The following is a 26,368-nucleotide window of genomic DNA, read 5'->3' as shown; positions in this document are numbered from 1 at the left end:
GTGAAAGGCATGGCACATTCAGTCTAGCTCGAGGGACCATCAATGATTATCCACCAGAGGGTCAGGTCATTCACTGTTGTATATGAAAATATTTCCGTAAGATTACTCCTTGCCTGTTGCCCACCTTGACCTTCCAGGTGGGGGCGCTGTTGAGAGCAGAATAAATAGTTTGGGAGCAAGGTGTTCGGGGTCTTTTGCCAGAGTTGGCTAGCTGGCTCTAGGTGTGTTTTGGAGCTAGTAGCATGCTGACAAAGGACTCTCTTCACCCAACCTTTTACCCCTTAACCATCCTGTCTGTGTGGATTATTTGCTGTGGATAAATATTACCAAGATCTCCCCACAAAAGGGGACAAGAGAATGGGAATCAATTTCTCATTCTGGGAGTTCTTTGCGGATACACAAACAATCAACAAAGGAGTAAATGGAACCCAACAAATGGGGCAACAAATGGCGCCCAAACATGGATTTACCATCCTTAGGTCTTTTCGAGTTTCTGAATTCAAGAACTGTAATCCATGTATGAGTGTGTACATGTGTACATGTGTGTACATGAGTGTATGAGTGTCAGTTTGTGTGAGTGAATGTTAGCGTATGTGAGTGTAGAGTGTGTGTGTGTATGTGTGTGTGTGTTCTGACCAACCCTGATAAGAACTGATCAGGATTGAAGGTCTTGGGTCCAGAAAGGTAATGACGTGGTCCATGCTGTGAAATTAATCCTCTTCCAACTAGTCTTGGAGTTCCTGCCTTTTTTTGGTTTATGTTTTTGTTTTAGGGCCAAATGCAGTGTTGCTCAGAGGTTACTCCTGACTCTGTGCTCAGAAATTGCTCCTAGCAGGCTTGGGGGACCATATGGGATACTGGGGATCAAACCCAGTTCTGTTCTAGGTTGGTCATGTGCAAGGTAAATGCCCTACTGCTGTACTATTACTCTTGTATGAGTTCCTACATATTTTAAATACAGTCATTTTTGAATGAAGGGACTATAATATGCAAAACTGTAAACATTTGAGTCTCAGTCAACAATGTCCCAGCCCAACCATAACCTACCTCAGCCAACTTTCCCCTTCTTGCTCCCCAATCTCTCTCCTGGGTTCCTAGGCTCCTACTTCAAGCACCTCCTTCCTGGACACATTTTCAAGTTTGGCTTTTGTACTTTTGGCCTCCTGCTTTCTGTGCTTTTGACTTTTTGGTACAGACAGTAACATGCCTCTCACTCATACCTATCCTGTGCCAAGTCCCTGGCTCCTGTTCCCTACTTTTCAATACCCCCCCCCACACACACATACACAATGCCTTTCTCTTCCTCTCTCTCATATCGAAATTCTAGGTCCAGGATACTCTAAGTCTCTCCCTCTTTGTTACTTTGTCTTTTCTTACTCCAATTTTCTGTAGATGACAGATAAGGGTGCTAAATTCCCTTTTAGGCCCTGTTTAAACTCCTTTCTCCCACCAAAAGAAATAACTATTAAAATTGAAACACACTTTGTGATAGGGCTAGATAGGTTGGAGTTTGGAGGGTGAAAGTGTGCCCCCATGAATGGACACTGGGGCCAGTGACTCACACTTTAGTAAGAAATACCCATTCTGGCCTTCTCAGAGGTATGAGAACTTCAATAGATGAGATTAGTGCTGGGTTCTGTGTCTCTGTGGCCTAGAATTTGCTGGAAGTGTAGCTGGGTGTGGACTGTTGCCCTGGCCCTACCCTGGGTGGTCATTACATCTATAAGAGATCTGATGTGCCAGGCTCAGGGCACTGAAATATCCTCTGCCCTCATTCCACTCAGCAGAGTAGAAGGTAAGGATTGCCTTGGGCACCCACATGCTGGGTTAGGCTGCCACTGGGCATGATATGACTACCTCTTTTCCCTCAAAATCCCTCCCTCAACTATTGCTTAACTCCTTTCCACATGGAAATGTGCAAGAAAGTGGGAGGGAGGGAGTGTGTGGGATAAAATTATTTTATACCTTTAACTACTAAAAATTTCAACTGCAAATTCAGAGCAAATTTCACCTACTAGTATACAAAAGGGAAACCACAAAAAAAACACAGAAAGTACCCCCAAAATAAATATGGCCTTAAGCCAGAGCCATATAGTACAGAGGGGAGGGCATTTTTCTGTGATTGAGGACATAGATTTTTATTCCCTGTATCCCATCTAGTCCTCTGAGCACAGCTAAGAGTGATTCTTGAGTAAAGAGTCAGAAATGACCCCAGAGTAACTAGTGTGTCCCCAACACAAACAAACAAACTTGAAATCATTCCTGCCTTTATGATTTAGCTATAGCCATTCTGTTTTTTCATTCTAGAGGAGAATTGGGTCAGTTTTGTATTGGTGAGGAGGATCAGAAACCCTCTCTTAGATGTGAGTTCTGATCTGAGAGGGGAAGAAAGAGGCAAAGGATCCCCCAAATGCGGTGACAAAGCTTTGATTGATTTGGAATAAAATTTGTTTAGTCTAGTCCTCAAATTGCCTCTGTGCCCACTAGCTCCCTATCACCAATACAAATAATTCATAAATATTTACACATTTAGGGGTCAAGCCATATCACAGTGTGGAGGGCACTTTCCTGGAACACAGCATAACAATTCTGGTTGATTTTTTGACATCCCATGCCATCCCTCAAGCACTGCTAGGATTATTTCCTGAGCACAGAGCCAGGAGTAACCCTTGAGCACCTCTAGAATGATTCCTGAGCACAGAGCTGTGAGTGAGCCCCAAGCTCCCTAATAAATAATATATAAAACTAAGAACATATTTGTCAAAAAAAAGCTGTTTAACCCCTAAAAGATGTGGTAGGTGCCTGTCAGAGTCACCCCTTAGTAACTTAGATGGAGAGTCCCCAGATTCAGAGCTCTGCGTGATGTTATCTCAAAATAGAGTGCCAGGAACTGGGTCTCCTAGAAAGCTCAGGGACAGAGAGTAGAAGAGGGTGTGCTGGAAGTTCCCTTCAGACTCCCCTCCCTTTCTCCATTGCCTGTCAGAGCACCAGACCTTTGCATAAAGTCCTGGAAGGGCTGACCTAGCCTTGGGCCCTCCCCTGTTCCTCTCTGCAGCTATATAAGGGGTGTCATGCTCTTAGACCTCATCTTCCATCCATCACTCAGGAGAGCAGGTAGAGAAAGACCTGGGACTGGATTTCTGGAGCCAGAGAGAAGACACAATTCTGATCTTCTAGGTCCCTGCCCACCCCACTCTTCCTCCCTGAGCAGCCTGGTTGAAGGTTTGGAGGTTCCAGGGTAGAGATCTATTCTACCAAGTGCCAAGCTTAGCTGGTATTGCATTGGGGGATGTGGCCACCCCTGGGGAACCCAGTCAAAGCTGGAGAAGTCTGCTGGTAGCTAGCTGGTTGTGCTGGGTGTTTTACTTTCCAGGAATCTCCCTCACGGCAGGGGTTCCTCACGGCAGCTAGCTTGGAGCCTGGGCTCTGGCCTGTATTCACTCTTCAGGAGTTACAACAGGGGCACACAGGCCTTGGAACCAGGACTGTAGCCTTGTCTGGCTTTCAGCTCAGGGACACATATTCTGCTGTCTGTGGGGAAACTAAGGTTGAGGGAAGAGCACAGTGATGGAATATCTAAGGAACTGTCAGCAGGAAGGTAGGTCCAGCTGTCCAGCAGCTGCTGGGTGGTGCTTATCCACCTCTCCTCCATAACACTGCGATCCACCTTCTTCCCAAAATAACCAGCTTGTTTGGATGTGTTGGGTAATGTTCAGAGCAGGGAGTAGGTGCCAGGAGGATAATATGCACTTTCCTTTGTGTGGTGTGAAGCTGTGTCCTTCTGTCTCCAGCCTGGTGACCATGGAATCCCTCACTGCATCAAACACGGCCTTTGCGCTGGAACTGTTCAGGGCCCTGAGCCATGAGGAGCCCACAGCCAACCTGCTCATCTCCCCATTCAGCATGTCTTTGGCACTGGCCATGGTCTTCCTTGGCACTCGTGGCAGCACCAAGGAACAGATGGCGAAGGTCAGGCCCTGACACCCATGGGCACCCCTACTCTGCTCAGAGCTGGTCTGTGGGTGCCGGGATGGATGTGTTTCCCTGCCAAGATTAAACCCAGGCATGGGCTAGCACTAGGAGGGGGTCAACGCATGGGTGAGGCGGGGAGTGAGGGCAGTGCCAGTCCCTGGGGCCGCTTCTGCATGGGAAGGTCTGAGGTAGCTTCCGACAGTCCAGAACCTTCTCCAGGGCTTGGATTTCCAGGTCTTGCTTTGCATGTGATGGTTGTACCTGCCCTTTGCGGTGGGAGGAGACAGAGAGACTCCCTGCAAGGAGGCCTGGGCCCTGTTTTGGGCCCCACTGGTCTCTGGCTATTTCCTTGTCCAGTCCCTTTGTAGGAGAGGAGGGTGGGCGGGCTTCAACTTCTTCAGGTCCTGGCTTTGCTTGAAATAACTTTCGGCTTAAGGCTAATACCTGGTTCTGTGCTCAGGACTCCCTCCTGGCTCTCTTCTCGGGGTTCACTCCTGACTCTCTGCTCAAATGTCACTCCTGGTTTTGTGCTCGGGTCTCACTCCCGGCTCTGTGCAAAGGGCTCACTCCAGCTCAGAGCTGTAACTGTACTCCGGAATCGCTTCTGATCTCTGCTCAGTGCTCTATCCTGGCTAACTGCTCAGGCCTCACTTCTGCCTCTGTGCTCAGTGGACCCAATACAGTGGATAAGACTAGGTTCAGTTCCATGCCAGGTAGCACGGGGCGCCCTGCTGGTCTCTGGTCATGTGCATTGTGGGACTGCACTCTGCCTCAGGCAGTTTCCCTCTGTAATCTGGGACTTCTCACTTATTGAGTCCCAGGAGAAGTTGCAGAAAACCTTAGAATCAGAACACACCTGGTCACCCCTTTCCTGGTCACACCTGTCTCTGGTGATGTCAAGCCCTAGGTTCCACGTCATCAGCTTGTTCCTGTCATAAAGCAGATTCTATATCTGTGTCTCATGAAAAATCAAACTCTCCTTTGCTCCCTAAAAGCACTGCCATGCTTTCACTCCCTCCTATTAATTTAATTTTCTATCACTTACAGAAAGTCACAATTTCTAACTTGCTTTTCAAAATGCAATAGCATAATTCTAGCAAATATGCAAATGCTTCAGACTCTATAATTAATTTCCTTCTCCTTTCTTAAGCATGGGACCAGCAAAGCCTGGTAAATCCTGAAGGAACCTCTTGATTTGAAATTGGTTCTCAGGAAATGTAAACTTTTGCCACATGTTGAGGTGAAAAAAAGCTGTTTTACTATAAGTGAGTTCCTATGATAATCTTGCACTTAAAATCAAACCATTTGATTGAAATGTCTCAAACACCTGCATTTTTAATGATTCTTATTTTGATGACTCACATCTGAAAACTTTAGCCAGATTATATATGATAGCAAAAGACACAGAATCTGCTCATTTCTAGTTCTCTCTGGAGAAAGGAGAAATAAATATTTGTATAAACATTTTATTAGTTATTATTTAAATATAAATACAATATTTTATTTATTTCACATATTTGTAAACTATAATTACAACCAAAATAGAGAAGTTTCTTTTCATGCGCAAATGATAAATTTTCATAAAACTATATGATTATATTTTCTATCATTTGTTCTCTTGAAAAATGTGTTTGGGAACAGTTGAGAGAGTAAAGTGGGTAAAGTTCTTTTCTTAAATGTGGCTGAACCATTTTCAGTTCCTGGTACTCCATATGAGTACTAATAGGAGTTTTACATGTCAGAGTGGGAATAAAGCCTGAGCACCACAAGGTCTGGCCCGCAAACAAATAAGCAAAAATCATCATGCTTTTAACTGGTAATCACCCCTACATTTATCAATGAAAGTCAATGCAAGGCATTATATCATAATAATAAATAAATGTGTCCAGGGGAAAGAGCCATACCACAAATGGGGACGGCATTTGCCTTGCAGGTGGCTGACTCAGATTGGATCCCTGTCATACCATAGAGTTCCCTGGGACAGCCAGGAGTAATTCCTCAGGGCAAGTAACCCCTAAGTTCTGCCAGATGGTGCCCCAATCCCAAAAATATATAAAGAAAATAAAATAAATGGGTCCAGAAAGAATGTGTCCTTTCTTCTAGACTCTTCATTTCGACACGGTGAAGGAGGTTCATTCAAGATTCCAGAGCCTGATTTCTGATATCAATAAGCATGGTGCTTTGCACATCCTGAAGGTCGCCAACAGGCTATATGGGGAGAAGACCTACAAGTTTTTCCCCGTGAGTATTTTGAGCTGCATTCTAGAACTCACTAGAGAGTACCAAGCTTGGCCTGCACACTCAAATTACAAAAGCCAGTTGAAATATTTATATGCTTCCAGCAAAATGATGTTGATTTTTTGGACGCTATCCATGATCCAGAGTCCTGGTTCACTGAAGGGGTTTTATTTCTTGGTTCTGGATGAGGGAAATGAACCAGATTTCATGCTCTGAAAGCAACAGTGAATCCCTTGCTCATTCTAAGTGCAGCAGCATTTGGCTGTTGATGAAATTGTTAGGTAATTTAGGAAAAAATTGATCCATTTTATGCAACACTGGAACTGCGTGTACTTAAGACAAATAGTAGGTAGGTATGCAAATGTGTGTCAATGTGAGTGAGAGAGCATGTGTGTGCATTTAATACTAATAAGAGCTAGAGTATTTTGGTGACAATGAAATTTATGCCCCTTAGAACAATTTCCATTGCATTTTAATGATTTTAGAAAACAGCTCCTGTTACTGTCATGTAGTTTATTCAGGGCATTTCCTTTTTTCTTTTTTGCTTAATAGGAGTTCTTAGATTCGATTCAAAAAATGTATGGTGCTGAGCTGGCCAGTGTGGACTTCCAGAATGCATCTGAAGAGGCAAGGCAGACAATCAATGAGTGGGTTAAAGGACAGACGGAAGGTAAGACCTGGGCAGAAGGTCACTCAGCAGATTTGCTCCTGTCCTTCAAGCCATCCAACTGATTTTCATGGTAGAAGCTGCACCTGTTGAGGCCAGAGTGATCGCACAGTTGGGAGGGTACTTACTTGGCTTGCATGTGACTGACCCAGGTTCAAACTTTGGCATTCCATAGAACCTGAAGTTTTTCAGGGTTGATTTCTTAGCATAGAGAGAAATAATCTATGTCTACTACTAAAGATGGATAACAAACCACACACACACACACACACACACACACACACACACACACATAGCAGCTAGAATTCACCAAATGCCTTTGAACAAACTATATACTTCCCACCCTTCATGTTACTCCAAACAAGATTTTACAAATTATGCAAATATTTAGTGTAAATGGGAGGCACGTAGACTTGTATATGAGTCAACAGTCTGTGATCATACAGTTTTCTTTTTTCTCTTTTTTTTTTTTTTGATTTTTTTTTTTTGATTTTTGGGCCACACCTGGTAATGCTCAGGGGTTACTCCTGGCTATGTGCTCAGAAGTTGCTCCTGGCTTGGGGGACCATATGGGACACCGGGGGATCGAACCACGGTCCATCCAAGGCTAATGCAGGCAAGGCAGGCACCTTACCTTTAGTGCCACCGCCCGGCCCCACAGTTTTCTTTTTTCTATTTATTTATTTATTTATTTATTTATTTATTTATTTATTTATTTGGTTTCTGGGTCACACCCGAAAGTGCTCAGGTGTTACTCCTAGCTCTATGCTCAGAAATTGCTCCTGGCAGGCTTAGGAGACCGTAGGGGATGATGGGATTCAAACCACCGTCCTTCTGCGTCTAAGGCAAACGCCTTACTGCTATGCTATCTCTTCGGCCCCAGAAAAAATTTTTTGTTTGTTTGTTTTTTGGGTCACACCTGGCAGCACTCAGTGGCTACTCCTGGCTCTATTCTCAGAAATTGTCCCCCGAAGGCTCGGGGAGCCATATGGGATGCCGGGATTTGAACCACCATCCTTCTGCATGCAAGGCAAATGTTCTACTAAATGCTGTGCTATCTCTCTGGCCTTTTTTTTAAATTTAAAATGATTTTTATTGAGACTAATGTGAATTATATGTCTTTCACAGTTATATATACATATATATGGGTGTATATAGGTGTGTATATATATGTATATATATATATATATATATATATATATATATATATATATATATATATATATATATATATATATATATAGGTATTTGGGCCACATTGGTGATGCTCTCACACCCTGTCTCTAGAATTCAGAGTTAACATGGGATTCTCAGTGCCTGGGACACATCTCTGCAGCAGAGCATTTGCCTTGCATGTGTGACACCCAGGCTTTGCATGGCAGAAAGCATTATTCTGAGGAAAAGGAAAGGTATATTTTTGGGTGGATTCATATGTCTGCTGACTTAAAAATAACAATAGGGAATATATTTAGCTAAACATATTTTTTCTAAAACATATGATTCATTTTAGTGAATTGCTTATTTGTTGGGGATATGTGGGTAGGAGGAGAGTTTTATTGTTTTGTTTTGTACAATTTAATTAATGATCCATGGTTTACAAAGTTATTGGTAGTTGAGTTTTAGGAAGATAATATTTCAACACCAATACCACCAGTGTCAACTTTCATTACCAGTACTCCCATACTCTACCATCTCCACCCCTAACCAATCTCTCCTAATTCCTGCCTGCCACCTTAGCACATTTAAGTTGGGTGGTTTCAGCTTAGATCTCATGTTATTGCTGTTGTTGAGTCTGTGCTTTTTACTCTTCCTCATCCCCATAACTGAAGCCCAGACCCCTGTTCTACCTTTATTTCACTTTCTCATCTTCTTCCCACCTTGATTCTTTTTTTTTTTAAATTTATTTAAACACCTTAATTACATACATGATTGAGTTTGGGTTTCATTCATGTAAAGAACACCACCCATCACCAGTGCAACATAGGCTTTAGGTCATAGTAGAAGAGAAAATCGAGAGGAACTGGGTAAATTGGAGTATTTTATCAAGACACTGTCATAAGGAGCAGTCTAATAAGTAGTCTAATATGATAGAGCACCTAATTGCAAAAGAAGTGTGTCCAACCTATATCTCCAAGAACCTCTGAAGACAAAGAAGTTGAAGAGTTATCTTATGCATAGTAAAATTAAGGCATTAAAACATACTGACAGTACGCACTGCAGCAGGATCCCCTGGCTTCCAATTATATTCTGCACCTGATTTTGGGGATAAAAATATTAGAACATTATTGCAGACCATTGTAGTGAGGTTGATTGAACGCCTGTTCGATCTATACTGCTATTTTCATTGTTGCATGTTTCTTTGTGATATAAAATAGTTAAGGCTTTGTGTTTCTCTTCTCCTCCTTGATTTGATGACTTCACCTCATTCTATCTGGGCACCTATGGTGAGTTTTTTAAGTACATACTATTTAGGGCATTGTGCTCCCTTATGGGATTATTCTAAATGTCACATATAAATATCATTTTGTAGTTATCCTTCTTCTGACTTACTTCACTTAACATAATATTTTCTACTTCCATCTGTGTTGTTGCAAATTGCATGATTGTATCATTTTTACTGCTATGTAGTATTCCATTTTGTATCTGTACCACATCTTCAAGATCTGTTGTTGGGTATCTAGGTGGATTCCAAATCTTGGCTATTCTACTGAGTGCTGCAATAGTGGTGTGCACAGTACTTTTGGATGAATATTTTTCTGTCCATGGAATATATACCCAAGAGATATATACCCAAGATATATACCAAAGAGATACATATATACCCAAGACAGGGTTTTCTGAGTCATATGGCAGCTCAATTTTGAGTTTACTAAGAACCCTCCATACTGTTTTTCATAGGGGTTGGACCAGGAAACATTTCTACCAGCAGTGGATAAAAGTTCCTTTTTTACCGCATTCTTGCCAACAGAAATTGGTCCCATTATTTTTGATGTGTGCCATCCTCACTGATGTAAGGTGGTACCTCATTGTTGTCTTGATTTGGCCTTCCCCAACGATGAATGGTGGTGTCTATTGGGTATCTGTTGGTCTTTCTCAAAGAAGTATCTATAAATTTTTCTCCCCCTTTTTTCCTATGCTTTGTATATCCTAGATATCAAACCATTAACTGATGTGTTGAGTGCAAATATCTTTCCCATTCTGTTAGCTGTCGTCTAGATTTAGCCTGTTTCTTTTGCTGTACAGAAACATTTTAGTTTGATGTAGTACCATTTATTTAGATTTGATGTTATAGCACTTGATATTGAAATTCTATCATCAAAGACTTTTTTGAGGTGTAAGTCTTGGAGGGTTCTGCCTCAGTTTTCCTCAATGAGCTTTATAGCTTTGGGTCTGATTTTAATGTCATTAACCTGTATTGAGCTGACTTTTGTGTAAAGTGTGAGGTATGAATCAATCTTTAATTTCTTACAGGTGGTTATCCAGCTAGTTGTTCCAACACAATTTGTTGAAGACTGTCATTGTTCCATTTCAGGTTATTGGATCCTTTGTCAAATATTAGTTGGCCATATATTCTGGGATATGTCACTGGATATTTTATTCTGATTCATTGGTCTGAGACACTTTGTTCCAGTACCATGGTGTTTTTATCACTATGGCTTTAAACTAAACTTCAGGTTATATAAAGAAATGCCACCCAGTTTCTTGCTTTTCAGTATGGATTTGGCTAACATAGGTCTTTTGTGGTTCCACAGGAGCTTTATAATTGATTGTTCTAAGTCCTTAAAAATTGATGTCTGAATTTAAATAGGAATTGCATTGAAACTAGATAGCAGTTTAGATAAGATTATCATTTTGATGATGTTGATTCTTCTGATCATGAGCATGGGATGTTCTTCCAACACCTTAGGTCCTTTTAAATTTCTTTCTGAAGTATTTTAAAGTTATTTTGGTATAGGTCTTTTATCTCACTTGTTAGATTGATCCCTATGTGATTGATTTTTTAAAGGGATGGACTCCTTTATCTCTTTTGCTTCTACTCCATCATTTTTATAGAGGAATGCTACAGTCTTTTGTGTGTTGACTTTGTAACTGGTCACTTTGCTGCATTGATTTACTGTTTCTAGAAACTTTTCTGTGAACGCTTTAGGGTTTTCGATGTATATCATCATATCATGTGCAAATAGAGACCGTTTGAGTTCATCTTTACCTACTTGGATTCCTTAGATTCCCTTCTCTTGTATGATTGCTATTGTTAGGACTTCTAAAACTATGTTGAATAAGAGTGGAGACAGTGGTAAGCCTTGTCTAGTTTCCTGAAATGCTTTCAGTTTTTCATCACTAAGGATAATGCTGTCTGCATGCTTTTTAAAAAAAATTCTATAATTATCTTGAGGAAGGTTCCTTCAAACCCTATTTTGCTGAGTGTTTTTAGCATGAATGGATGTTGGACTTTGTAAAATGCCTTCTCTGCATTGATTGATATGATCATGTGGTTTTTGTCCTTCTTTTTGTTTATGTGGTGTGTGATGCTGATTGATTTGTGTACATTGAACTTTCCTGCTTCTCTGAGATGAAACCCATTTGGTCATAGTGTATAATCTTTTTGATATATTGTTGGATCAGTTTTCTAAGATTTTGTTGAGAATTTTTATATTCATGTTCATTAGTGAGATTGGCCTGTAATTTTCTTTCTGGTGGCATCTTTATCAGCTTTGGGGATGAGCATATTAGCCTCATAAAAGGAATTAGGGAGGATTTATGTATTGTCAATGTTTTGAAAGTGCTTGAGGATCAATGGTAGTAATTCTCTCTGAACGTTTTATAGAATTCAACTGTAAAACCATCCGTTCCCCTACTTTTATTCTTGGGAGTTTTCTAATTAGTTTTTCAATATTTTTTAGATGTGATTGGCCTATTTAGACTTTCTATTTCCTCTGTATTTCCATCTTGGGAGATGATATTTTTCCAGGAATCTGTCAATTTCTTCTGGATTGTCTAAATTGACTGAATACTGTTGTTCATAACAAGCCCTCAAGATGTCTTGGATTTCTTTAGGTTCTATTGTAATCTCTCCCCTTTTGTTTGTAATCCTATTTATTTGGGTGTTTTCCTTTTTTTTCTTTGTGAGTCTTGCCAGAAGTTTGTCTATCTTATTTTTGATTTTTGTTTTTTCAAAAAGAAAAAAAAAAGCTCCTGGTTTGATTGCTTCTTTGTATTGTTTTCTTTGCTTCTATGTTGTTCATTTCTGCTATATTTTATTATTTCTTGCCTTCTATATGTGTTTGAGTTTCTTTGCTGCTGTTTTTCCAGATCCTTAAGTTTTCCCTTTAAATTCTTGATTTTGTCATTTTTCTCTTTCCTAATGTAGGCCTGTATTGCTATGCGTTTTCCCCTAATTACTGCTTTTAATGTGTCTCATAGATTTTGACAGCTTGTTTCTTCATTGTCATTTGTCTTAAGGAATCTTTTTATTTCTGCCTTTATTTCCTCTTTGATTCAGTTGTTGAGCAGCATGTTGTTTAATCTCCAGGTGTTAGATTTTTTACACATCTTATTTTTATAGTCAATCTTGATCTTTGTTGTGTTGTGACCTGATAGGTTGCTTGATATAATTCTTATACTTCTGACTTTATGTGAATTAGTTTTATAATCCTAAGTCATGGTCTATTCTGGAGAAGGTTACATGTGCACTTGAGAAGAATGTGTACTCTGCTTTCTGGGGATGGAGGATCCTATATAAATACATTAGTCCAAGTTCTTCTAGTTTCTTATTTAGGGCTCTTATGTCTGTTATTTTTCTGCTTAGTGGATCTGTCTAGTGGTGATAATGAAGTGTTGAAATCTCCTACTACTATCACATTTCTGTTTGTATATTTCTCTAGGTTTGTGAGCAAATGCTTTACATATTTTTCTGTCTCTACTTTTGGTTCATAAATGTTGATCAGTTAGTATTTCTTGGTCTAATGTTCCCCTGATCAATAAGTAGTGACCCTCTTTGTCTCTGAGCATTTTCTTGAGGTTGAATGCGGTTTGGTCTGATATAAGTATGGCTGTCCCAGCCTTTTCCCTATTTTCCAGTGACTTGGATAATTGATTCCCATCCTTTTATTCTAAGTCTGTGTTTAACCTAATCTTTTAGATGTGTTTCCTGCAGTCAGCAGACATCTTGTTTTTGTTTTCTAATCCAACATTCTACTCTGTGTCTTTTAACAGAGGAGTTTAGTCTATTAACTTTTAAGTAGATTATTGACAGAGAGGGTTGTTGTGGTGTTATATTTTGTAGGGTTGTTGTTGTTATAATTGTGTGTTTGTTTGTGTAGTTGATCTCAGACTAGTTCATTTAGAGTCAGTTTGGTTAGTGCAAATGTTGTGAGACCATTTTTGTCTGAGAATGCTTTTAGTCCTCCCTACCAGGTAATTGAGAGTTTCACTGGGTAGTGAACTCTAGGTTGAAAGTTTCTTTCATTCAGTAGTTTAAATATGTCATTCCACTGTCTTCTTGCCTGAATTGTTTCATTGGGAGATATATTTTGATTTTTATATTCCTTCCTTTGTACTTGAGGTTTTTTTCTCTTTTATTGTTTTAAAAAATTCATATAACTGTTTCTTGCCATTTAGATTACTATGTATCTTGGTGCTGATTAATGGGCAATTTTATTTGAAACACTTTTCATCTCTTGAATTTGTACAGATGTCTCTTTCCCAAAGGTGTGAAAATTCTCTGCTATTATTTCTTTTGTTTTTTGGATTTTTGGGCCACACACATTTGATGCTCAGGAGTTACTCCTGGCTAAGTGCTCAGAAATAGCCCTTGGCCTGGGGGGACCATATGTGATGCTGAGGAATCAAACTGCGGTCCTTCCTTGGCTAGTGTTTGCAAGGCAGAAACCTTACCTCTAGCGCCACCTCTCCGGCCCCACTCTGCTATTATTTCCCTCATTGCTTGTTCTTTCCCTTTCTCTCTCTCTCTCTCTTTTTTTTTTTTTTTCGTGTTTGGGCCACACCCGGCGTTGCTCAGGGGTTACTCCTGGCTGTCTGCTGAGAAATAGCTCCTGGCAGGCATGGGGGACCATATGGAACACTAGGATTCGAACCAACCACCTTCGGTCCTGGATCGGCTGCTTGCAAGGCAAACGCCGCTGTGCTATCTCTCTGGGCCCATTCTTTTTTTTTTCCTCCTCTTTTTCTTCCTCTATTGGTATTCCTATAAGTCATAGACTATTTCGCTTGTGTTTGTTCCGTAAGTACCTTCCATTTTTCCCAATGTTCTTGTCTCATTTCTTTATTCACTTCTTTGTTGTTGCTGCCTTGTATTTTGTTCTCAAGTTCATCCATGCAATTTTCTATATTTGTATGTCTGCTATTGTGGCTTACTAGTATGTTTTTTAGTTCCCTTAGTTCCATTTGTATGAACTCTCATTTTCTGATAGAGTACTTCTTTGAGTTGGATGAATTGTTTATCTATGGATTTCTAATATCTTTAGTTAGTGATTCTTTGAATTCCATTGCTAGAAATTAAATGCCAATTTTAGGTCCTCATCTATGAAATTAATGCACTTTGAAGGACTTGGATATCTGTAAGGATTTTTCTCCATAACCACAACTGCTGATTTCTTTCTTAATTTACCCATTGTTCTTTGCATAGGATGCATTGGGGTGCTAGAATTTCAGGATTTTTGAAATAGTCTTTGATTTTGTAGGAGGTGGTTGGAGGTAGATATATTTTGGAAGTCTATTTATTTGAAGTACACGGATTTACTCAAGTGTGGAAAAAATGTTTCAGTCTAGTTTTTTATGTTTTATTTTGGGTTTGGGGCTATATGTTTTCCAAGTTGGTCCTATTCTGCCTAGTATTCTCTGCTATAGACTGAAATGTCAGCGGGGTTTGTAGGGCAGCAGGATTATGATCAGAGTATGTATATATAGATCCCATTGAAAGGCAGGTGTCTGAATCTGCCAAGGTGGGGGTGAAGTTAGCTTGTGGGGGCATCTCTTCCAGCTCACCTTATAGGTGATGGCAGAATTGATCTTGCATCTCGTAGCAGCTGAGGTACAGTGATCAATACATTTTCTTTCCCCAAAATTACATCTAAGAAATGAAACTAATGATGATAAATATGATGATGATGATGATGATGATGATGGTGTGTGTGTGTGTGTGTGTGTGTGTGTGTGTGTGTGTGTGGTCAGTCTTATTGGATGTGACCTAGTCTGAGGATGACTCTTAGTCTCCAATTTATATCTTTTTGTTGATTATATGGCCATGTGTGTGGCACATGGTATGTACTTCTGGACAGAGTCTTGTTTCTGTAGCTGACAGTCCTACTTCATGAAATTTTTCTTTCTTGTGAGAATATAATCCCTCTTTGAGATTGTAAGAATAGATTTATATTGGTGATGACCAACATTTCATGGAGAAATACTTTTGGTTTCTGATCAAATTATGCCTGCTCACAACACAAGACTCATCCGAGTTATCAAAGAGGAATCTGCCTTGCCTTTAATTCCTGTGCACAGCTGGGTTGTTTTGAGGAGGGCACTTTGTCTCTCTAATGTGCCCTATAATTTGGATTATTTCATGTAGAAATCCCCAACTTAATTCTTGGAGAAAGAAAAGGGAAATGAATGAACACGTTTGTTATTGAGCATGACTTTGATATTCAAATGCCACTTTATAGTTTTAAATCTGACCTATGTATTGTACACACATATTCAAAACACACACTCAAGTGTTTTCTTGTTTCAGGAAAAATCCCAGAACTTTTGACAGAAGCGGTGGTGGACAGCATGGCCAAACTGTTGCTCGTGAATGCAATCTACTTCAAGGGGAAGTGGAAGCAGACATTCCCTGTACAGGATTCCCATGAGGCTCCATTCAGAGTGAATAAGGTGAGCCCCATTACTAATACACTCTGCCTCATGCTTGCTGTGCCTCAGAGCTGCAGGGCCTCTAACGAGTGACTGTTTTTCCTCATGTTAAGAAAGAAATCAGGAAGGTGATAATGATGCATCAAAAGAACAAATTTCCTGTGGGGTACAATAAGGACCTCAAGTTCAGCACGCTTGAGCTTCCCTATCAGGGCATTGCTTTCAGCATGTTCATCCTGCTGCCGGACGAAGATAAAGACTTGACCACAGGCCTACAGGAGGTACTTGCATGCTTCATAATGCTCTGGATTCTGCTTCCTGTTGCCTTGGCTGCTGGTCCTAATGGGTTTACATGACTTTTCTTTCCTGTTCTTGGTCTCCCTATTTTCATCTTCTACAAAAAAGCCTTTTGTTTAATGTTCAGCAGCATTTAGGAAGCACTTTGGGGGGACAGTGCAGAATATCACCTAGTCACTAGCAGATCATGCCTACAATCTCTCAAGGCGATGATGTGATGGTTGTTACCAAAAGCAGTTTAAGGTTCATCCTAAATTATTAAATCCTATACTTCTATACTTTTCAATCTGTTCTATAGGACTCTTAGATGCTTTTTCAATAGTATAATTCAGAAATAGACCCATAAACCTAGACACAGTAAGGGTTGAACAATTATTTCGTATGTTGGAGGATTCTCATTTAAAAACACTTAAAATTATTTTTAAAAAGTATTCCCATTAATTAAAATAAAGGGTTAGATACTTATTATTAAAAAGAAAGACTCAGAATCACTGGTTTGGAGTGTGTACCCTGTTTCCTACTATAAACTTTGCCCAACATGCCTGTGACAAGTCATTTGAAGGTTATGGTGACAACTGTTACCAGGACAAGAACCAGTTAGTAAGGAATTTGAAGATTTTCAGTCTTTCCTTCCAGTGTGGTTTTCTCCTAACCCTTCCCTATTCAAACTCTCTGCCAAAAAGGGGCTTTTAGGAACCATTTAGGTATAGATAGGAGTAAGTCAAACCCACACTTATCTTCTTCCCATGTGTTGCTCCTCTCTTTCCTGGTCACATGAAAAGTCTTAAGCAAGGAAGTGTTAGAATTTATAAAGTAAGTCGGAAGCTCCTCTAACCAGTAGCTTCAGTCAAAGCAGTAAGGGACATAGTTGACCCTTCTAGCAGGCTCACGGTTCACTCAAGCCATCATTATAGATTAAAACATATAAACATTTTATATTTCTGCTTGTCCACTGGGCTCATTTTCCAATGTAATGATTGTTTCAGCTAACAATGGTTAATTTCCATTTTCAGTGCATTTGAAAATAAAATTCTTTCCCTAGTTGATGAGCAGAAAACACCGGGTCTCAATCTGATGACAAGAGACACATAATTCTATTTTAACAATGCTTATAGAGAACAATAGAGACTGGAATACAAGCAGGACATATCAAAAGAAGAGCCAGGGGCTAGTAGGTCACCAAGGAGAAAGTAAGCATGAACACTAGGGCCTAGGAAAGCCTAAAAAAGAAGCAGTGTTGTAGGGATTAACTCTCCCTTAACCAGAGCCTTTATTGAGAGAAGATTGATTGCCTGGAGTAAAAACCTATAAGGAACCACAGGCCATGGGGAAATGATGCCCCTCTTTGTTTGTCCTTTGCCATCTCTGAAGTGAGTCTCAAAATCTTTCATCTCAAGGCGAAGCCCAGGAACATTTGCTCTACTTGGATCTCCCAAACAATATCTCTACAGGGGTTCTGTCTGCCAGGTGGTTGAAGAGCAGTGCCACAGAGGGTAATCCAAAATCTCTATGGTGCTATAGTGTCCTGAACCTTCACTATAATACAGCATATTCTAGAGGACTGGGTGCATGGATGACTAGAGGAGTGGATGGATGAATGAATGGATGATGGATATGTGATTGGTAGTAAATTGTATAAACCAAACTCACTTTACTCAACATAGTAAGCTTGATGCACAGCTCTATTTCATTATCAGCACTTGCTGGATTGAACAATTATGAAACATAAAGGAAACTAACTAATAAAGAATTGCATAAATAAATGCACTTCACTAAGAATTAACCTCTTTCCCACCATCTTCAACAATAGGAAATCATCTTCAACTCTTCCCATTTCTATTCAACTTGTAGATTGAGAAACATATACATTTGGAGAACCTAAAGGAGTGGATGAAGCCTGAGAACATGCCAGTCAAGTTTGTCAATGTCTACCTACCCAGGTTCAAGCTGAAGGAGAAATACACCCTCAACTCCCACCTTGCCCATATGGGCCTGGCCCAACTCTTTGATCCCAGCCAGGCAGATCTTTCAGGCATGTCAGGGGACAGAGATCTTTTCATTTCCAAAATTGTGCACAAATCCTTTGTGGAGGTGGATGAGGAAGGCACAGAAATGGATGTCACTCCAGTGAACAATGTTCTCTTGTGCATGCAAGAACCAGTAGTAGATTTCAAGGCTGACCATCCCTTCATTTTCTACATTTTGGACAAATCATCACACAACATACTTTTTCTGGGCAAAGTTGCTCGTCCATAAGGGGTTCAGAGACTAAGGGCCCAACCACAGGTTGTTTCTATGTCCATTATCGGTGGTCAGCTAGTCATAGCTTGACCAATAAAGCTACTATCTAAACCTTGTCTTTGTTTTGAATCTTCAGTGACTTTTTTGGGGTGGGGTACAAAAATCCTGGTTCATTTTATATGGGAAATAAACTAGTGAATGGGAAATAAACTAGAGGAAGGCATCAGTTTATGAAAATGAACAAGAGACACAATATTCTTTTTTTTTAATTAGTCTATTTAAACACTGGAGATACAATTTTGTTTATAAAACTGTTGTTTTTTTATTTCCACAAATATAATATTTTATGATTGTGTTTTAGTCATGCGAATTCCAGGACCTTTCACCAGGGTATGTTTCCTGTCAGCAAGACAAAAGATTTTATGGTCTTTTGTGGAATGACTGATTTCTTTTGAACAAAAAGCTTTAATTTTATTTTACAGATAGAATTTGGGAAACCATGCTGAAGGGAGTTTGGATAAGAACTGCTCTGTTGAAAGATAAGCTAATACCCCAAACCAGTCCAGGCAGCTAGAAAATGTTTCCTGACCAATGCTCCCCATTCTATAATGATCCTTTCTCTTTCAACTATTTATTATTAGAATTATTTTGGATACAACTGGTGGTCTTCAGGCATTACTCCTGGCTCTACACTCTGAAATTACTCCTGGTAGACTCAGGGGACCATAAGTAATGCTGATGATGGAACACTGGTTTGCTGCATGCAAGGCAAACTACTTCTCTGATGTGCTATCACTCTGGTCCTTCCCTTCAAGTTATTATTCTCCTTTGTTTTGGTGCACAGAATAAAAACACTAAGTGTGTGTTGTCTTTGCTCACAACTGACAGATGGACACTGTTGCCCACCTCACCAAGGAGGGCACATGTGGCTGTGGCTCCACGTCATAGAACCTCCCTTCATCTTCCAATAAACCAGTGGTTCTCAATTATTTTGTCATGCCCCCCTAGAAAGAAGAAAACATTTTTCACACCCCCTATGTGACTGTAAATAGTATCTTAGCTTGTTATGACAGTATTTACCGAGGTCAAATGCGCCCCTCTTTATGGAGCCTCATGCTCCCCCTGGGGGCACACACCCCTATTTGAGAAGCACTAGCTTCAGTATAACCCTGCCCCTAGGACACAAACTTGCCTACTATGCAGCAAGACACAGAACCTGGGGTCAGGAGGACCAAGTGGGATGTGATACAGTCAAGGGACTTGATGGAGTGTCTGGATAGAACAGACTGCTTTGGGTGATGCTCCTAGTGTGAGGGCAGGTATTTCTGAGTCTTTATTTTTCCAGCAGTGCCTCCTCTGTCCACACCAGGAAGTCCCCCCTTGAATCCAGCTGTTCCCCCTGTTGTGAAGCAGTTGCCTGCAGTCAATAGTGTATATGGATGGTGTGACCAGAACTCCCCAGGGACTGGGGCAGTGACCAGTGACTAGTGTCGCTCGTCACCCCTTTCAACAGTTTCCCATGAATCTGATGAAATCTCTAGAACTTGCAATGATGCCTCATCTCAGCTTCTGTTTCCCCACAAAATTGAGAACAGAAGAGGCTTCTGACCAGTGTATCACTAAACAGTTGCTTCCAGCTGGTGGTCAGTGAACTCTTGAGCAACCCATATCACTTTTTTTTAACTTCCTCCCATATCTGAACATGTGGTAGCACCTTAGGACTTTCAGGGCTGCAAAAACATCCTAATTTGGGCCCACAGCCCCCCATACCACTCAGCTGCCTTGACTGGCCTGGCCTGGTCTCCTGTCTGTAAACTATGCTGGAACCCAGGTTTGCACTGGGAGCTCAGAACAGCCCCTGGGAAGTAACTGGATAAGGTGACCCTTAGGCCAATCACAGCAACCTGGAAAGGTGGGGGGGGGCACAGTGTCTGAACCCTAGACAAGCCTCATTCTTCATGAACCTCTGGGGTGAGACTTGCATAGGCAATGTAAGGCAGAATATCATATCCATTACCCAAGCCACTCTAATTCCACCACCTCAGATATTTCACTTTGTGGTACAACCCCTTTCTTAAAAGGCTCAAAGGTTTCACCATTTTGTTTGGGAAACTGGGTTAAAGTGCCCAGCTCTTATTCCAATTAAATGTTCCAATCTGAACATTTAAAGTTCCAATCTGGATTCCCCAGTGGACCATGAATAGCACAAAACTGGAGATATTCAGAAAGTTAGTTGATGAGTAGCTAAGACTGGGACACATTAAAACTTCCTTTTCTGAATGTAATTTCCCTATGTTTGTAATACAAAAAATTTAGGGAACAGGAAAGTTTATCTGATTTAAGAAATAGCAATGCATCCATGGTTCCTATGGGGAAAGTACAAAATGACTTACCTTCACCAATAGCCATTCAAACAACTGGCTCTTGATAATAATTGACTTAAAGGATGGTTTTCATAGTATTACCATTCACCCAAAAGACAGAAAGTGATTAGTCTTTTCAGTTCTCTCTCTTAATATTAGAGGCCCCATGTAGTAGTTTTAATGGACTGTTCTTATCTCAGGTCCTGGTAAACTCATTCACCATGTATCAATATATTTTTATATAGTGGCTGGAGCTTTCTTTTAAAATTAATATTGTAATTTAAACACCTTGATTACAAACATGATTGTCGTTGGGTTTTAGTCACTTAAAGAACAACCCCCCTTCACCAGTGCAACATTCCCATCACCAATGTCCCAAATATACCTCCTCCCCACCCCATCCTTGCCTATACTCTAGACAGGATTTCTACTTTACTCATTCATTCACATTGTTATGATAGTTTATAAAAATGTAGTTATTTCTCTAACTGCACTCATCACTCTTTGTGGTGAGCTTCATGTAGTGAGATGAAACTTCCAACCCTCTTCACTTTTCTCTCTGAAATTTATTGGAAGAATGTCTTATATTTTTATTAAAATCCTTATGAGTGAGACTATTCTGTGTCTATCTCTCTCCTTTTACTTATTTCATTCAGCATAATAGATTACATGTACATGCATGTATAGGAAAATTTCATGAATTCATCTCTCCTGACAGCTGTATAATATTCCACTGTATATATGTACCATAGTTTTTTTTAGCCATTCTACTGTTGTCGGGCATCTTGGTTGTTTCCAGAGTCTGACTATTGTAAATAGTGCTGCAATGAATATAGGTGTGAGGAAGGGATTTTTGTATTGTATTTTTGTGTTCCTAGGGTAGCTGTATAGTTGTATAGCTGGATCATTTTAAAAGAATTTCCAGTTCTTGGAGGAATCCCCATATCACATTCCATAAAGGTTGGACTAGACGGCATCCCCACCAGCAGAGGAAAAGAGTCACTTTCTCTCCACATCTCCACCAGCACTGCTTGTTCTCATTGTTTGTGATGTGTGTGAATCTCTGTAGTGTGAGATGGTACCTCATACTTGTTTTGATTTGCATCTCCCTGATGATTAGTAATGTGGAACATTTTTAATGTGCCTTTTGACATTTGTATTCCTTCTTTGACAAAGTGTCTGTTCATTTCTTCTCCCCATTTTTTGATGGGGTTAGATTTTTTTTCTTGTAAAGTTCTGTCAGTGCCTTGTATGTTTTGGATATTAGTCCCTTATTTGATGGGTATTGGGTGAATAGTTTCTCCACTCAGTGGGTGGCTCTTGAATCCTGGGCACTATTTCCTTTGAAGTGCAGAAGCTTCTCAGATTAATATAGTCCCATCTCTTTATCTCTGCTTCCACTTGTTTGGAGAGTTTCCTCCTTAAAGTTGCCCTTAGACTCAATGTCATGGAGTGTTTTACTTATGTGTTTTTCTATATACCATATGGTTTCAGGTCTGATATCGAGGTCTTTAATACATTTGGATATTACCTTTGTACATGGTGTTAGCTGGGAGTCTGAGTTTGCTTTTTTGCAAGGGTCTAACCAGTTGTGCCAACACCACTTGTTGAATAGGCTTTCCTTGCTCCATTTAGGATTTCTTGCTCCTTTATCAAAAATTAACTGATTATATGTCTGGGGAGCATTCTCTACTCAAGCCTATTTCACTGATCTGAAGGTCTGTCTTTATTCCAATACCATGCTGTTTTGATGACTATTACTTTGTAATACAGTTTAAAATTGGGAAAAGTAATTCCTCCCATATTCCTTTTCCCAAATTGCTTTAGCTATTCGAGGGTGTTTATTGTTCCAAATAAATTTTAGAAGTGTTTGATCCACTTCTTTGAAGAATGTCATGGGTATCTTTAGAGGGATCGCATTAAATCTGTACTATGCTTTGGGGAGTATTGCTATTTTAATGATGTTGATCCTGTCAATCCATGAGCAGGGTATGTGTTTCCATTTCCATGTGTTTTATAGTTTTCTTTGTATAGATCCATCACGTCTTTAGTCAAGTTGACTCTAAGATATTTGAGTTTGTGTGGCATTAATATGATTTGGGTTGTTTTCTTAATGTCCATTTCTTCCCTATCATTATTGGTACATAAAAAGCCATTGATTTTTGTGTGATAATTTTGTAGCCTGCCACATTTCTTTATGCATCTATTGTTTCTAGAAGCTTTTTGGTAGAGTCTTTAGGGTTTTCTAAGTAGAGAATCATGTCATCTGCAAACAGTGAGAGCTTGACTTCTTCCTTTCCTATCCGGATGCCCTTGATATCTTTTTCTTGCCTAATCACTATTGCAAGTAATTCCAGTACTATGTTGAATAGGAATGGTGAGAGCAGACACCTTGTCTTGTACCAGAATTTAGAGGAAAGGCTTTAAGTTTTTCTCCATTGAGAATAATATTTGCCATTAACTTGTGGTAGATGGCCTTAACCATATTGAGAAAGGTTCCTTTCATTCCCATCTTGCTGAGAGTTTTATCAAGAATGGGTGTTGTACCTTATCAAATTCTTTCTCTGATTCTATAGATATGCTCATGTGATTTTTATTTTTCTTGTTATTGATGTTCTGTATTATATTGATAGATTTTCGGGCGCTAAACCACCATTGCATTCCTTGATCATAGTGAATGATTTGATGAGGCATTGGATTCTGTTTGCCAGGATTTTATTGAGGATATTTGCATTTTTGTTCATCAGGAATATTGGTCTATAATTTTCTTTTTTGGCAATATCTCTGTCTGGTTTTGGTATCAAGGTTTTGTTGGCTTCATAAAAGCTATTTGGAAGTTTCCCGTTTTTTTCAATTTCATGAAAGAGCCTGGCCAGGATTGGAAGTAATTCCTCTTGAAAGGTTTTAAAGAATTCATTATTGAAACCATCTGGGTCTGGGCTTTTGTTTTTAGGCAGACATTTGAATACTGTTTTAATTTCCTCAATAATGGTAGGGTGTTTTGATATGCTATGCCCTCCTTATTCAACAGTGGAAGGTTATAAGAGTCCAAGAATTTATCTATTTCTTCCAAATTCTCATATTTGGTGACATAGAGTTTCTCAAAGTAGTCTCTTATTACCCTTCGAAGCTCTGCAATATCTGTAGCAATCTCCCCCTTTTCATTCTGATATGGATTATCAACTTTCTCTTTCTTTCTAAGTTTTGCCAATGGTCTATCAATCTTATTTATTTTTCAATGAACCAACTTCTGCTTTTGTTTATCTTTCAAATTTGTTTGTGTGTGTGTGTTTCCATTTCAATAATTTCTGCTCTTAGCTTTGTTATTTTCTTCTGTCTCCTTGTTTTTGGTTCCATTTGTTGATCATTTTCTAATTTTATGAGCTGCGTTATTAGGCTATTAAGGTATGCCCCTTCTTCCTTCCTGGTGTATGCTTGCAAAGCTATAAATTTTCCTCTCAGTACCTCTTTTGCTGTGTTCCATATATTCTGATATATGTGTCTTTATTGTCATTTGTTTCCAGGAAAGTTTTGATTTTCTTTTTTGTTTTATCTCGGACTCACTGGTTGTTCAGTAGCAGGTTGTTTAATTTCCAGGTGCTAAAGTTTTTCTTCTGTATCCCTTTGTAGTTCACATCTAATTTCAGAGCCTTGTGGTCAGCGAAGGTAGTCTGCAAAATTTATATCCTCTTAATTGTATGTAGATATTTTTTTATGTAGGTATGTTTTATGTGCCAGCATGTGGTCTATCCTGGAGAATGATCCATGTACATTGGAGAAGAATGTGTATCCATGTTTCTGGTGTTTGACTGTCCTACATGTATCTACTAGGCCTCTTTCTTCCATTTCTCTTTTCTTTTTATTTTCCTTATTATTATATTTTTTTGGATTTTCAGGCCACACCCATTTGATGCTCAGGAGTTACTCCTGGCTACAGGCTCAGAAATTGCCCCTGGCTTGAGGGGAACATATGGGACACTGGGGGATCGAACTGCGGTCCTTCCTTGGCTAGCGCTTACAAGGCAGACACCTTATCTCTAGCACCACTTCGATGGCCCCCCATTTCTCTTTTCAAGGCTAGTATATTTTTGTTAGGTTTCAGTCTGGTTGACCTATCATGTTGAAAGGGCCGTGTTGAAGTCTTCCACAATTATTGTGTTTTTAATTGATATCCTCTTTCTAATTTGTCAATAATTATATGAGATATTTCACTTGTCTCTCATTGGGTGCATACATGTTTAGTAGTGTGATTTCTTCCTGTTGAACACATCCACTGATTAGTAAAAAAGTATTCATCTTTTTCCCTTACAACTTTTCTGAGCCTAAACTTTGCGTTGTCTGATATTACTATAGCCACTCCAGTTTTTTTTAAGGCTGTTGTTTGCTCAGGTGATTTTCCTCAAGTCTTTGATTTAGAGTTTATGTTTGTTCTGACTAATTAGGTGTATTTCTTGTAGGCAGCAGAAGGTTGGATTCATTTTTTTGATCCATTTTGCCACTCTTTGTCTCTTTTTTTTTCTCCAAAAATTGTTTTATTACTGACCAGATTGACCAGGGTCAATGTGTGCCCAGAATAGGACAGGGACAAAGCCTCGTGGTCCCATTGGTCCCTCCTTATATAAGATGGGAAGTGGGAGAGAAAGGAGAGTGACACCATTTCCTTGAGGGCAGGACTTCCGCTATAGGAACACGAATCATTGGTGAGGTAGGGGTAAAGGTGGGACTTCCTTAAGGACGGGACATCCGCCAAGATAAAATGAGTTATTGGTAGAACATGAAAACCACTTAGGCTTTGCAGAAGCCAGGTCCCCTATTTGTGACTGGGAAAATCCACGAAACTATGCCTGCCCAGTGGGGCCCAACTGTGAAAAACTGTGAGTGCTGCCTGTGTGTGTCTGTCTACTGTCCTCTTGAGTGAACCTCTTGGGAGTGGGCTGATAAGAAGCTCCAGAAAACTCGCTCTCCCAGAGGCTAATTCCAGGGCAGGACTCCAGAAAATGAAAACCGGCTATACTTTGCAGAAGCCGGGTCCCCTGTTTGTGATGTCAGACTGGGAAAATACACGAAACTACACTTGCACAGTGGGGCCCAACATGAAAAACTGTGACTGCTGCCTCTGTGTGTCTGTCTACTGTCCTCTTGTGTGAACCTCTTGGGAGTGGGCCAAAAAGAGGCTCCAGCAGAGCACTTCGGCTCCGCTTCGCTACGCGGCCATGCGCTCTTTCTAAGAAAAGCACACCATCACAACAAGAAGGAAAATCACATTAAGAACTGTGCTGGATCACAGAAGCAAGCATTTCTCTCTGGACTGTCTTCTCTGTTGCGTGCTCGGGCCTAAGATTTGATCCTGTGTGAGGCTTCATCCACGGAGGACTCCCTCCCTTAGAGGCAAGTCAGCCCATCCAGAAAGGGAGGAGCCAGAGGAGTGTGCTGCCTGCATCATAGAGCCAATGAATACCACCACAACACATAGAAAAACCCACAATACAGGTGTGACAATGGGGAAACAACACAGGCGAGCATCAGACATAGAGAATGAAGATGACAATTATGATGACCAGATAATGACCAACCAACTAATCAACCTCTCAGATAAGAAATTTAGACTACCAATATGGAAGATCCTCAATGAACTCAAAGAAACCATGGCTCGAGTTGAAAGAGAACACTAATAAGAACCAAGAAAATATGAAGACAGAAATCACAAAACTCCAAACTGTAA

General features: G+C 40.1%; 1 protein-coding gene across 1 annotated transcript; it reads left to right on the top strand.

The window, feature by feature from the left end:
- Nucleotides 1-3,801: 3,801 nt before the first annotated feature.
- On the top strand, nucleotides 3,802-18,298 carry LOC125996057 (leukocyte elastase inhibitor-like). Its single transcript, XM_049765020.1, has 6 exons — nucleotides 3,802-3,969; nucleotides 6,076-6,213; nucleotides 6,763-6,880; nucleotides 15,624-15,766; nucleotides 15,859-16,026; nucleotides 17,894-18,298. Exons 1-6 carry the CDS (start codon nucleotides 3,802-3,804, stop codon nucleotides 18,296-18,298), a joined length of 1,140 nt encoding a protein of 379 aa, XP_049620977.1.
- The last annotated feature ends 8,070 nt before the right edge of the window (nucleotides 18,299-26,368 follow it).

Source organism: Suncus etruscus, chromosome 18 (assembly GCF_024139225.1).
Source record: "Suncus etruscus isolate mSunEtr1 chromosome 18, mSunEtr1.pri.cur, whole genome shotgun sequence".
In the NCBI taxonomy this organism is placed as follows: domain Eukaryota; kingdom Metazoa; phylum Chordata; class Mammalia; order Eulipotyphla; family Soricidae; genus Suncus; species Suncus etruscus.
Note: the sequence above shows the minus strand (reverse complement) of the source record. Positions and strands in the feature narration are given on the sequence as shown.